The 13,388-nt window shown below is 40.9% G+C and overlaps 1 protein-coding gene across 1 annotated transcript in view; it reads left to right on the forward strand.

Moving 5' to 3' along the window:
- Window positions 1–6,697: 6,697 nt before the first annotated feature.
- pard3 (par-3 family cell polarity regulator) overlaps window positions 6,698–13,388 on the forward strand; it is a 250,040-nt gene continuing 243,349 nt past the window's right edge. The window contains exon 1 of the mRNA XM_022761762.1: window positions 6,698–6,855. Within this exon, the coding sequence (XP_022617483.1) occupies window positions 6,736–6,855 (120 nt within the window). The 5' untranslated portion in view covers window positions 6,698–6,735. The remainder of the gene's footprint in view (window positions 6,856–13,388) is intronic.

Genomic DNA, 13,388 nt, shown 5'->3' on the forward strand with positions numbered 1-13,388 from the left:
ATTTGGGCATGTATTGCATTTTTTTTATCTGCTTTAAAAAATAAATCTAAAAGTAGAATGAGCTTAAACTTTGGTGTCATTGACATTATAAATAGAGCAAAGTTCATCACACCCAGCCTTGATTGGAACAGGCATTATTCTCCTGTTCCACAAGAATATATATGTCATCATTAATAAAAATTTAAAAAAGCACCAGCTCCATGTTAGTGTTTGTGATAGTGACTGCACACTTCGTTAAAAATGTGATTGAAGATCATATTTTAAGATAAGAGCCACGTGTTTCACTCTGCGCTTCATCAGCACTGGCAGTATACTTTGGGAGGATGCTTGATATCCCGTAACACAACAAAGTTAACAACAACTTTATCAAAAAATAAAATAAAATAAAAAGTCTCTTTAAGTAAAAAATCTATTTTTTTAAGACAAATTTTCAGGATATTTACCGGAAGGAAGCAGATGTTAAGCATGTGCACCATGAAGATTCAATGAGGTTTTCATAAACACAATACATGCAATGTATTGTACAAGAAAGATTAAATATATTTCTTAAAGTTTCTAAACAGAGTTGACATGGAAGGTTTGCTTCATTGAGACTTTCACCAGAAAAACTCCAAAAACAGATTTAAGGTTAAACAGTAAAATCTCTTTGTTGCAATGGTTTTCAAAAAGACTATTTTTAATAAGCTCATATGATAAACTCATATATATTCTAAACAGTTTTCTAACATCACGTTTTCTACGTATTACTTCATTCTGATATTAAGGTGTGTACAGTACTGAGGGTTCAGTGTAGAATCTGCTCTGAACTAGCTGAATTCCTTTATTTAGATCTGACTCTGGCTGACCCCAGAGCCACCATCTGTCCTCCTGCGTGCCAGGAGAGGTCGTACTGTTCAAACATTGCCCCTGCTGTTATCAAAGAGCACTGCTCTGCATGGCCAAGTCCCTCCCTTTTAATCTCTAACCGAGTGAGAGTAAAGCACTTCATTCAGCAATAACCACAACTGAATGAGGTGCGCTTAGAGTTCTGTGTTCAAGTATAATACAGGGGTATATTGCACTACACATTTGTACATTGTAGATAGATAAATTGAAAACATCACACTGAACAGAATATTGCTGTCCATCATTTTGTCAGAATCTGTGCCACACTGTTCTAATTATCTAAGCTGTGTTACATCAGTCATCCCGGCCTGTGTCCCCCTTACCCCACTGCTCCCCATCAGCTCCTTCCTCCTCCTCCCTCTTCCTCTATCTCCTTGGCCTGTCCCGCGGTCAGAGCATGGAGGCTCCAGATGGTCAAGCACCAGCAGCAGAAGGGGGACCCTTGGGGGGCACAAAGGCCTGACAGCAGGAATCCACATATGACCTGGGCCAGACAGCTCTTTAGCACAAAATTAGCCTGGGATGAAGGCATAACACAATTACATGCTGTTAATACCATCAAAGAGGTATTTGGGCGTCCATTGTGCCCTTGGCAGCTTAACTAGCCTAATTCTGTAAAAATTTCAGCCCTTTCAGACAAGTTGAAGCTTTTTCATGGGTAAAGCTGCTATAACCTTTTTCCCCAAACTTACTGTGCACATGAAATCATAAACATATGAATTAATAGTGATGTAATGGGTTAGCTCTAGACAATTCATAACTGTGAAGATGCAAAGATCTGATTGACTAATTTCTTGCAGTTTCTTTGACAGTGTTGATATATCAATGTTCTAAAAAATAAGTGGATTTCTACTTGGAATCTTACTCTGTGTGTGTGTGTGTGTGTGTGTGTGTGTGTGTGTGTGTGTGTGTGTGTGTGTGTGTGTGTGTGTGTTGAACTGAACTGTTTTTTTGTTTTTTTTTACTAATCACTGTTCTGTCCTGTTCCACATTATTTTAACTCACAATAGTGGGAGATCAAAATTTGCAGTAACACTTATTATTGCATATCACTGTGGCTTTTTGTGTCAGTCCTAACCCCCACTAGTCTGCGCTGATACTCACAGCTGGTTCCATCTCTGTTGGGAACTGGGATCAGAACAACTACCAGACTCCTGTGTCTTAGCGTCTTTCACTTGTTGTAATGCATTTTAAATTCTTTAAATCTTACCTCTGTTAATTTCCATTGAATTGTATGGATATAAAACATACTTGGACTGGTACAACTAGCTGCTGCCACCGCCCCAGACAGACAAAGTGACAAGTGGCAAGGAAGTGGCATCCTAACTGATTACCTGCCATGATGAGAGGACAGATTGCTTTTTCATTTTCATTTTGACCCAAAAAGAGCATAGTGAACACTGTCACTGTAGCTAGAGCAGGTTAAGTTGTTAAAAATAAAATGTCAAACAGCTTTTCAATTTCCATTTTAATATGGTCATAGAACACCCATAAGAGTATTTGAAAATGAAAATGCAAATTGGATTACTGCATTTTTATTTTCATTTTTTCTCAAATAATGGATTCTGTTGGAAGTGTGGTCACATGACAGCCGGGCAGAAGAGCAGCAGGAACGCAGGTATGCTAACTGGGCAGGTGACAAAGGTGACTTGAGTGTTCTTTGTTCTGTTCCCTCTATAGTTTCACCTTTGTCCCTGAGTGTTTAGAGTGAGTAGTTTATTTCATTTTTTTCTCGGTTGCAATACATGGCCCTGAGCAAACTCCATTGTGATACATAGCCCAGACCAAACTAGGTCATGATACACAGCCCTCAGAAAACTCAGTCGTGATACATAGCCCTGAGCAAACTCGGTTTTAACACATAGCCCTGACAAACCTCGGTCATGATACTCAGCTCACATGGCCCTGACCAAGCTGGGTCGTGGTACATAGCCTCGAGTGAACGCGGTCATTTGGGTTGAGGTCGGTTCTATTGTGAAGGAGGTTGTCATGTAGCATGCATTGCTTTATGGTTTCAACTGCCTCCATAGTTGGTATGCATGTAAACAATTCTCATGTGGTGGCCGTTTGTAAAAACTTGTAAAATGAGCAAGTGAGATAGGATTTACAGTGTAGGTTACGCAGAAGCAATGCAGCTTGTTCTTTCTATGTGTACTTCAACTCACTTAAACAATACGACTCTCATTTTAAACTTTTTTTCACTGCTTACACTACAGTTTGCATTCTTCATGCCTTTTCCCTCTTTTTCATCTCTTAATACTACTTCAACTGCTTATTCATACAAAGTCAAGCCAGCAATGCAGTTCAGCTTCAGTTTCTGCAGAGGCCAGCAATCCCACTGCAATATCTTCAAAAATAGCATTTTACAAATGCAATTGCTCAAATGTGATTTACTCTGGGAGAGGTTATCATCACTGTGAAAGGAGAAACTGTTCCCTCTGCACCACCAGAGGTCACCACTGATTCAAATATAATGCTTTGTCAGACAGGTGGATATTTACATGTTAATTATTCAGCTTGTGCCCTAAATTAATCCAGAGCGAGTGTTTTAGGGCTTATGGAAGCTGTGCTGCAGTGTTTACAGACAACTCTCCTCACCAATAACTTTGTCTGCAACTACCTTTGGACTCTATATGAACTGTATGAACATTGTGCTCACTGATAAGCCAATGTCTATCTTCTTTGTATTTTACTATTTGCTTTTATATGCGTGAAAAAGTAGTTTGTTGCCTTTTGCTAAGTGTCTCCTGGTTGTTATGTAGTGTCATTCACTCACAAACTGATATTCCATAAATACCATAATAATGTAAGATAAGATGTAAGAGACTGAGGTTACCAAAAATCTGAAAATGCAAATATGCCTCTTTCCTTTTTGGAGTAGCTGTTGTGTATCCCTTATATTAATGGAGCTCATTGGTGTGTTGTATATTTAGACAAATGTGGGAGGTAAGAGCACCTGAATGTAACATCATTGTCAACTAAGCATATGAAATAGTCCCATATCAAATTCCAAATACCTCCAGATATTTTGCATGATAAATATTATCCAAAGAGCCCAAATACCACACTTGGTTGCTCATGAAGTATGTGAAAACTTCTGTTCCAAATACTTTACATCTGTTGAGCATCAAAGTTCAGTCTTGACCTTGGAAACAATAGTTTGAGTTTGAGGTGGTTTCCCATTCAGGAGTAAAACATTTAATAAATTGCATGTGTCTTCAAGGACCTTGAATTATATTAAAGTCTGAGGAAAATAAAATCAATTGTGAGTTATAAGCCGATGCTGATTTAGTTTGTTAAATGGCTCTTGTTTCCTCTCTGAGCACATCTACTCAACTGCTCTTGTAAAACAAGTTCACCTTTGACCTTCACTACTTCACTACAGTCGCTTGTGATGCTGTTGAAATTGAATCATATTCTACTGTTGAACTGCACATAGATCTGCACATGAATAACTAGCGAAATGTCTAAAATGTAATGCAATAACCCCTTCAATAGTCCCCTTCACTGAAAATAGCCCAGTCATTACCTTCTATCTGACCAGTGTGATTGCACATTTCCTCTGTGTCACCTTTTGTGAAAACCACCATGAACAAGTAAGTGCTCATATTCTCCAAAGTCAGGGCTGTTTAATTTATCGTGACAGCTGCTGAGGCTGTGGTTGGTGGCCCGTGAGCGCTCCAGCTGTGTTAAGAGTTAAAATAGCCTCCCAGCTGTATGCTGGCACTAGGTGGTGGAGCGATCCCATTTAAACAGTGCCCATGTAAACCACACACACTTTCCACATACTTGAAATTCAGTGGTTCTCCTCTCTTCTCTTGTTCTCACTAAACCATGTGTTGCAGCCCTTCTGGGCCTTGTGGGCTCTATATCCCACACTGATTCAGGGGAGAGAGCAGGGGCATCTCACTCTACACTGGATCTTCTTTGTCATCATCTTGATGTAATTGAATGGAATTTAAAATAAAAAAACTTTTTGATGATCTTGTGACTCAGGTTGATGCTTTTTTTACAGCAGCCTGTTCCTTTTGGTTCGAGTCCATCCATGTGCTGTTGGAGCGGCTCCTAAAAGCTCCCCAGACAGATTTGGACTGCTTTTCATTTGGGGGTTTGGTTCAGTTTCAAACCCCAGGTGGGACAACTGACTGAAAAAGGAAACAAGCAGGTGCACGAGAATACCTGAGGCTTTTAACAAGGGGATGCTGTATCCTTAAGTGTAGTAATGAAAATATGTATATACCATTACTGAGGGAAAAAAAATGTAGGCATATTAGGAAATAATAGCTGGATCATTGGACGTGAGAAGAATTGAGTTACTTAACAAGTCACACACTATTATCAAATCTAATCTCTGCTTCATTCTAAACTTCAATCTGATCTCAAGCCCAACCATTGAACCAGTCCAGTAACAAAGTGGGACCATTAAAAATGTTTATAGGGGACTCTACTTAACTGTCTATTCTTGTCGGGACTGATCTATAGGCTGCTGTAGTCACCTGCATTGTTTTCAGTGGATGCATTGATTTAAATAGTATTTTTGTCTCTGTCAGCGCAGCAGTGATTCCCTGCATGCCATCCATTACCCACCATCTCCTCAGCTGAGGGACACAGCAACTGTGGCCTTCCCTGCTCCCCTGATGCCTTCATGTACCGCTTGTAAACTCCACCTTCAAAAGTTAGAAGTTCCAGATGTGATTTCCCAGCATTCACCCCCCTTAGACAATAAGGAAGTAAATGTGGTGACAGCTTCATTCACTTTTCACTTTTTTTTTCATGATCTCTGAAATACACAATGAAACTTGCAATGGGAAAACAGCACAGGACTGATGCTGCTGCAACAAGCTAGGGGACAACAGACTGCACATCTTTCTTGTAGACTAATGGATTTGTTTATTCATTCATATCCTAAAGTAGCTGTTATCTAAGCTTCATTGCATCTTCTGTAGCAATGTGATTCAACTCTTAGTTAATCACTTGCTGCAGCTGTTCTCTCCTTAGTAATGCAGAGCAATGTGCCCTACAAATATACACTACACACAGTGAGACAACTTAGATTAAAGATGTGATAATTATATTATGATTTGGCGTTATACAAATAAAATTGAATTGAATTGAATCATTGATAATGATTAAAAATGTGGGCTTATAATATGATCTGCATCCCCTAAATGCCACACCTCTGTTGATAAAAGCAAAAGCATACTTTCCATTCTTATAGCTAGTCATTAATTCATTCCTCTGTAGATTAAGTTTACTCAGTGATGTACTGTAACCTCAACAAACATGGCGAAAATTGGTTATGTCCTTGTATCATTTTCACCTAGGTCTGCTTTACAATTTTTTTTTTAGCATCAAACTGGAGCAGTGATTGATGACCAGATATTACTTTTTATTTGATTATTCAATCAGGGAGCTGCATGCTGCCTATTTCTCATCGTCATTCTGACAAAAAGAATTGTGTATGAAAACAATGTCAAATCAATGTCCGTTATCACAGCTACGGGCTCCACAGTCAACTGCCGATACCGACATCCCAACAGCACCTGAACGCAACATATGACCGAGCATTAGCTCAGCAGAGGGAGAGAGAGAGAGGGATTGGGATCGAGGGAGGGAAGGAAGGAGAGAGAGAAGCTAAACAGGTGGTCTGAAAACACACAGAAAACAATGTCGTTCGGCGGGGAGAGGCGGAAAGACCTTTAGTTCTCGCTTCTACAAAGGAATACCGGGACAGCCGCGGAGCAGAACAAACAAAAACCCATGCTCCTGTTTTATTTCCACACGGATTTCTCCTCCTCCTCCTCTCCTCGGTTTGACTCCGAATCTGGGCAAGATCTCGGATACTAAACCATGAAAGTCACGGTGTGTTTTGGCAGGACCCGGGTGGTGGTGCCGTGCGGGGATGGAAATATTAAAGTGCACACACTCATCCAGCAGGCTGTCATGAGATACAAGAAGGCTATAGCCAAGGTAAGTGGCGGCCACTTTGCTTTCTTGCGGCTTTTGTTATCCTGGAAACAATGTTGCGACGTCCGGAGGGGCTCTGTGCGGGCGCACTCAATATGGCGCAAACTTAAAACAAATGTAAAGTAGAGGGAGAGGGGCGCCTGTTTCTGCTCGCTCGTGCTCGTTTTGCACACTTTACTTGAACGAATGAGAACACCAAGGCTGCATGTGCGTATTATTCGCCGTGTGTTGCTGCTTTCAAAGAAAAGGCGCACCGCCATTGTGGTTCTTGTGTTTGTAAACCCACAAAACTTCCTCTGGGAATCTTACTGTGGTGGTTTCGGGTTTACTGCAGCTCAAAGGCATAAAATAGGAGTTCGTAACACGTTTGTGCACAAACACGCTTGCAGACTTAGTAACCCAGTTGTAAGGACTCTCAGTTCATGCCTCTGAAAGTTGCCAGCAGAGATTAGCCTACTAGCAAGTTAGCCAGCAGGCTGCAGAAGTAGGACTGACGTCTGAGGCGTTTGGGCTTCAGTGCAGACCAATGTAATTAGTAGGCTTATCAGGAAAGTCCTATCAGGTTAGTCTACACTTTATTTTAATGTGTCTGTCAAGAATAAAATATATAAAGTTCCTCTTTGTTCAGTTGTTAATGAGCTTATTATAGTGGCCTGCAGGACTGGCTGGAGTATCCAAGTAAAGACTTCAGGACTAATCAATCAGCGATGCTTCAAATGCAAGGATTGCAAGGAAGAATTTTTTATTTTTTGCTAAGTTATGTTACACCACAGTTTTGGACTAAATGCAGGATTATCTGAGAAGACCTTCAGATGCAGGGCAGTCTGAGCAGGCACCAGGCCCTGTAGGATAGGGAGGGAAATTGCAATGCCAAGCTGCTCCAGCTGACTGGTGGAGGCATGGACCTGACACATAAATCTTCCAGATAAAAAGTGAACCTAAGAAAACTTGTTGCATAATGTCGGGGTAGCAGCAGATAACCTTTGAACCATAGTTATGTGCTTTATGTGCAAGGTTCTTTGGCTAGATCCTATCAGATGAGACTGGGTGTGCAGGAGCATAATAAAACATATATTAGATATTTTCCTCAGTCCTAGAGACTATGTTTACTGCACGAAAATTCAAGGAAACCCACTCACTTTTGGCATCAACACCATTATAACTTTTTCTTTTAATCATTCAAAAATACAATTCTGCTGTATGTCTAAAAGTCTAGTCACTCTTCTGTGATCTAAGTTTATATAATTCATCCCCACATTTGGGATTCAGTCTGTTTATTAAATTGGGTGATGAAAGTAAATTTAGGTCAGTAATTAATTTAATTTGGTTTATTGTCCAGCCTATAAGGTACAACTGTGGGAAAGTAGCTCTTCAGGCTTCATAAATGATTAATGCTGTGCCCCCTCCATTCGCTAACTTTAGGACCGTCTCTCTTTGTTCTGAGGATTGTGACCTAGAAGTCATACTGTATCCTCCTCTCCTGTTGAATAATTCAGTGTGAGCAGAGGGAAGAGAGTACGAGAACATCACTGCGTAGTTGAGATGTTGAGCAGGTAGAACGGGCTGATACTGAAGTACTCTTTCCCCCTTTTTTTTGCACAGAGAAGATACTAATTTTCACATAAATCCTGACGAAATCCAGGACCATGAGAGATGCCACCCTCTGTCGACCAGCTCTGCACAGGGTTCGGGATGTAAACCGTTTGTGGTTACTAGCTGAAGTCATCATTGCGTTTGGCTAGAGGCTCAGATATTTGTAGTACAATTTAGGAAAGGGCAATTGCCTCAAAAAACCCGACTTTGCTGCTGTTTTAATGTAGAGGGTGCGCTGTGCCTGTGTGCTGGAAATGAGGCCACACATCCAATTCTTTTTCTGTTTTCTTTCAAGCTTTGATCTAAATGATAAAATAAACAGAGCTCCTCATGATCCTCACCACAACAAAACGTACCGCCTCAACATACGACACCCTTGTCATTTCATCCCATATGTGCGTTTATTGCTCCAGTCCCACCCAGCCCACATTTCAAGACTGGGCATTTTCATGTCTAGTGTCTAGTGAGTGTCTAAGGAAGTGTTTTGGTCACAGATGTTGTGTTGAAGATCACAGCTTTTTTTTTTTTTTTTTTTTTTTTTTTTTTTTTTGGTCAGCCTGTCTTAATAAGAGGCCCAAATTTAGTTTGGGTGTTTTCTCCAGCTTCAGTGTTTGTATGGACCTTCCCCTGTCATTAGAGAGGAATGCTTCCTGCAAAACAGAAAAAGCAGTCCACTTCTGAGGGCCTGAAGCCACCTCATAACTGTGGAATTAGACAGAGATGAGGACACATGGATGAGTGTTCAGATACAGAAATCTGACTGGACTCGAGAGACAGAACAACTTTGCGAGCTGCAAAATCTCTGAACGTCTTGAGAAGAAAAGAAAAAAAAAAAACGGTGTCAGATTATCCTCCGCTGCTCTTTTTCCTTCCACAGATCACAGGGTAGATTCTCACTAATGTTCACCCATTTGACTAAGTGTGGCAAGCGTTTAAAATGACACCCTTGACTGGAAAACTGTCTCGTGGTTTCAATGCTCCAAACCCTCAAGTGACGTGAGTGTTGGCATGTCGGAGGAATCATGAGTTTTGGTGGTTGGTATCAGGTGTCTGCACCGTTGTGTCCATATGCAGCTCACAGCAGATTTCCATTCACTGTCTCTCACTGCTGGAGTTTCCTCCGGAGGAGTCTGGGCTATTGTGCATATACTCGACCATTGAGGGAGACAGCTTTAACATGACTTTGACCTCTTGCGGACAATGGAAGCAGGTGTCTGCTCTTCTGTCTGGTGAAGTGGTTTTCTTGAGCAATGTGTGGTTGAAAATAGTGCTCCAGTGTTACTGATGAGCCCATTAGGGATGCAGCTAATGATTATTTTTTACCTAAATTGATTAGATATCTATCAAATGTCAAAAAATAGGCAAAAATGCCCATCACATATCCTTAGAGCCCAACGATGGCAGCTTAAGATCAATGTTTCTTCTGACCACCAGTTTAAATGTGCCAGGTGAGACATGGTGAAATACGATTAATAGCAATATAATGATAAGGAATTATCTGTTAAAGACAGGTATAGCAGAGAACAGGACAGTTCATTCTGTAGGTGAGTTCTAACACTCGCCTCCTGATTTACTGAGGCAGGTGCAAACCCGGCAGATTTAAAAATAATTTTTATGTTTGGACCTAAATTAAAACGTGCTTTCACCGGGCGATAAATAGTGTGATTAAATAAGCTGCTTTCTGCTTTTGTAAATCAGGCGCAAGGAGCTATTATAATGATTAGAATAAACCCATCCTACATTTTTGCACTCCCTGGGTGACATTCCTTCTACGGCTAAACTTGATTATTGGGGAAATCCCCATGGATAAATAGCGAACAAGTAATAAATATACACTTGAATTACAGTGTGTGTGTGCAGGGTGTGGACCAGCTGGGTGGGTGGGGGGTGGGGGGGTCACGATGCTGGGTTCAACATCGTGATGACTGTCAGCTATAGGCGAAGGACAATCAGCTCAACACTAGTCCTGATGTCATTTCTATGTGCTGTAGTGTGCTTGAGATATTACACAGTTAGTTACAGTGTTTGTCATTGGAGTGCAGCAGCCTCTGATGGCCGACAGGGCCTGGAGATGCAAGGTCCTGCACACTATGAAAGCTAACTGCTGGTGTTATGGTCATTCTCTGACAGATTAACATGTTCGCCACCAGAAACGTGACACATCTTCAAAGGAAAAGCTCCAACTTCTGAAGTCAGCCCCATTTTGTTCAAAAGAGCGATATAATTACATGCATGAAAGGGATGTTAAACTCAATATGATAATGATGACGGATCGTGGAATGTGAGTGCACAATGTCAGTGCAGCGTTCACACTGACAGCAATAGAGTCACGCTTCACTAAAGGCCATGTTCACACTGGATTTGATTGACTGAGTCTAGACCTGAGTTAGTCTCAGGCCTCACTGGTCTCTGACCTGTGGTTTGTGCAAAGTGAAAGAATGACACTTGTGATGTTATCATGAGGGGATTTCCACTGTGCTTCCTGGTTTCACATGGTTGCTCTTACTATGCCATCTTAACATTGGTTGTATTATTCTGTGCATGGGGGTGTGTCCATACCAGGCATGGTTGGAACACTTTATTCCTATGTTTATTTGTCTAGCTAGTTTACAGCAGTTCAATTTCAAATCTCAGCGGAGCTTCCTTAAGATGCAACGCCCAGGTGTTTTCAGTGAGGACTGCAATGTGGCGATCAATCCTAAAACCGGAGGTTACACACATTTTTATCCATTAGCTCACCTGGCATACCAAAATGAATCAATCATTTTTGGATGGATAATTTAATTATTTCTCATTTTAATTTGGGCCAAAGAAAGAAATCTTAAGCCTGATTGCACCATTAGTGTAGGTGCAGTACATCCACCTCATGTCGGGTCATAAGCCCAAAAAATTTTTTTACAGTTCATCTGTTTGATCCTCATGTCACCAGGCTGTACCAGCCAGGGGTTCCTGCTTCCAAAACGGGCACAGTGCAGGATTAAAAGCTTCACTGATGATCCCCGGGCCGCTGACTTTGCCCTTGACCAGACTACTGTGAAAAATGTCCTAAAACATAACCCAGCACGGCATTTCATTTCCTAAAGGAGTCAGTTAAAGACACACTGGAACAAACAGGAGAAAATTAGCCATGTGATGCCTCCTGTGTGAAACTGTAGTAAAATATGAATGCACAGTGGTTGTGACACCTAATATATGCTGATAAAACAGGTACACACTGCCTCAAAGTATTCCTCCCACTCTCAAATAGCAATGGATTTGAAAATTAAGAATTCAAGCAGTTATATAAAATTACTGACATTATATAAAAGGCTTTGAATAACAGGAAAGATGATTGCGGTCAGCAGCTGTGAAGTATATAATCTTTTTTCCTTAGGACATGAGACACGATTGTTTTTTCTTTTTTCCAGCTGATGATGCTTGCATCACCACCTTTCCCACACTGCTTCTTTGCTGTGCTGTGCATTTTGTGACTAACTTTTTTTTTTCTTTTTTTTTTTTTAAAGTCACAGCTCAATAATGCTACCTCACTGTGAGGAAATTTACATAAGTGAGATGTCATCCTTACCAGTGTTTGACATGTTGATGTGATAATAATAAAAAAATTGCCACTTTTGTCGTTTGCCAGCAGAGTTTTCCCAGGAGGGGAGTGAATCATTAGCTGAGCAGAGCAGAGCAGAGCAGCTGGTGTGAAGTAGGAGGCTGTAAAGTGCTGACTGCAGAGATCTCAGATGGTGGGAAGACCGGTGCCCTCCTTTTGAAGTTCATTTACATTTTAGAAGTTAAACTCATGCCGTTGGCCAGAGATGTTTACAGTAGGGATAACGGCTGAATCTGATGAAATCCCAAAGCATGGACGCCCCCGACAGAAAGCTAAACATGTCTCTGCAGGGTTAGGGTGCTATTTGTAAGATCCAAAGTTCACCTACAGGTGGTTGAAAGCAAGAACATGACGAACAGGTTTTATCGTCATAAATTTGATACTTTACATGGCAGTGCTGCAGAGTTGAGACTTCACTAACTCAAGACAGTTTTAGTCACAGAAATTAGAGCGTGAGACTTTTCTTTAAGCAGTCGGTATGCTTCAAGCTAAGTTTTTCTTTTAACACACATCTTGCCCCTCTCCATTACCATGTAAACATTTTTTTCCTTTATACATATTTGGACAACGCTTCATATGAACTTTTTGAATTTGAAACATACAGAATTCTTCTTCTACAAGACTTGACTTGAGACTTCAAAGCAGATTCATTCAAGTCTCAAGTTTTAACTTTTCAAACTCCTGGAACAAACGGCAACAGGCAAGATCTGCGTGGACATATATTTTGACTATTTATTAATCTAAGAAGCCTGTTTGTTGAAGGAACTTTGAAATAAAAAAGTTTAAATGCTTTGTAAGGTCAATGGTCAGCATTCAGAGACCTTACAGGCCTGCTATTGACATGCAAATTGCTTATGAAGGCTTGATTCGGACTTGTCTGACTTGAGACTTGACTTGAGGACTCGACCGGTTTGACACTGTACATAATGACACTACATGCACAGGTACTGGCACATACTGTACGTTGCTGCAAATGAGGCTAATCCCAAACTGTCCACACACATGCTTTTGAAAATGTTCCCTTCATTGAAAAAGAGCAGAAAAGACGAAACTGTAAAGTTTGTCTTTTGTCTGAACTCTTGACCAAGAGGAGGGCAGGGCTGAGTTAATGAGAGTACAGATCATAATACTTAATGATACACAGAGCTTAAGTGGTTTACAGAGTGCTATGAAAACAGATTACTTGAACTCTGGCATGGATCCAGTCAGCTGAGTATTGGCACCCCAACCATGTGCACCAAAGCCGGCTACATACGGTGCCGGACCTTCCCCCTCAAGCAGACAAAGTAGGCCAAAGACTGACTGACAGCAGCATATTTCTGGATGATGGATGCTTCAAAATTAT

This window comes from Seriola dumerili, unplaced genomic scaffold (genome assembly GCF_002260705.1).
Source record: "Seriola dumerili isolate Sdu_G_001 unplaced genomic scaffold, Sdu_1.0 BDQW01000432.1, whole genome shotgun sequence".
In the NCBI taxonomy this organism is placed as follows: domain Eukaryota; kingdom Metazoa; phylum Chordata; class Actinopteri; order Carangiformes; family Carangidae; genus Seriola; species Seriola dumerili.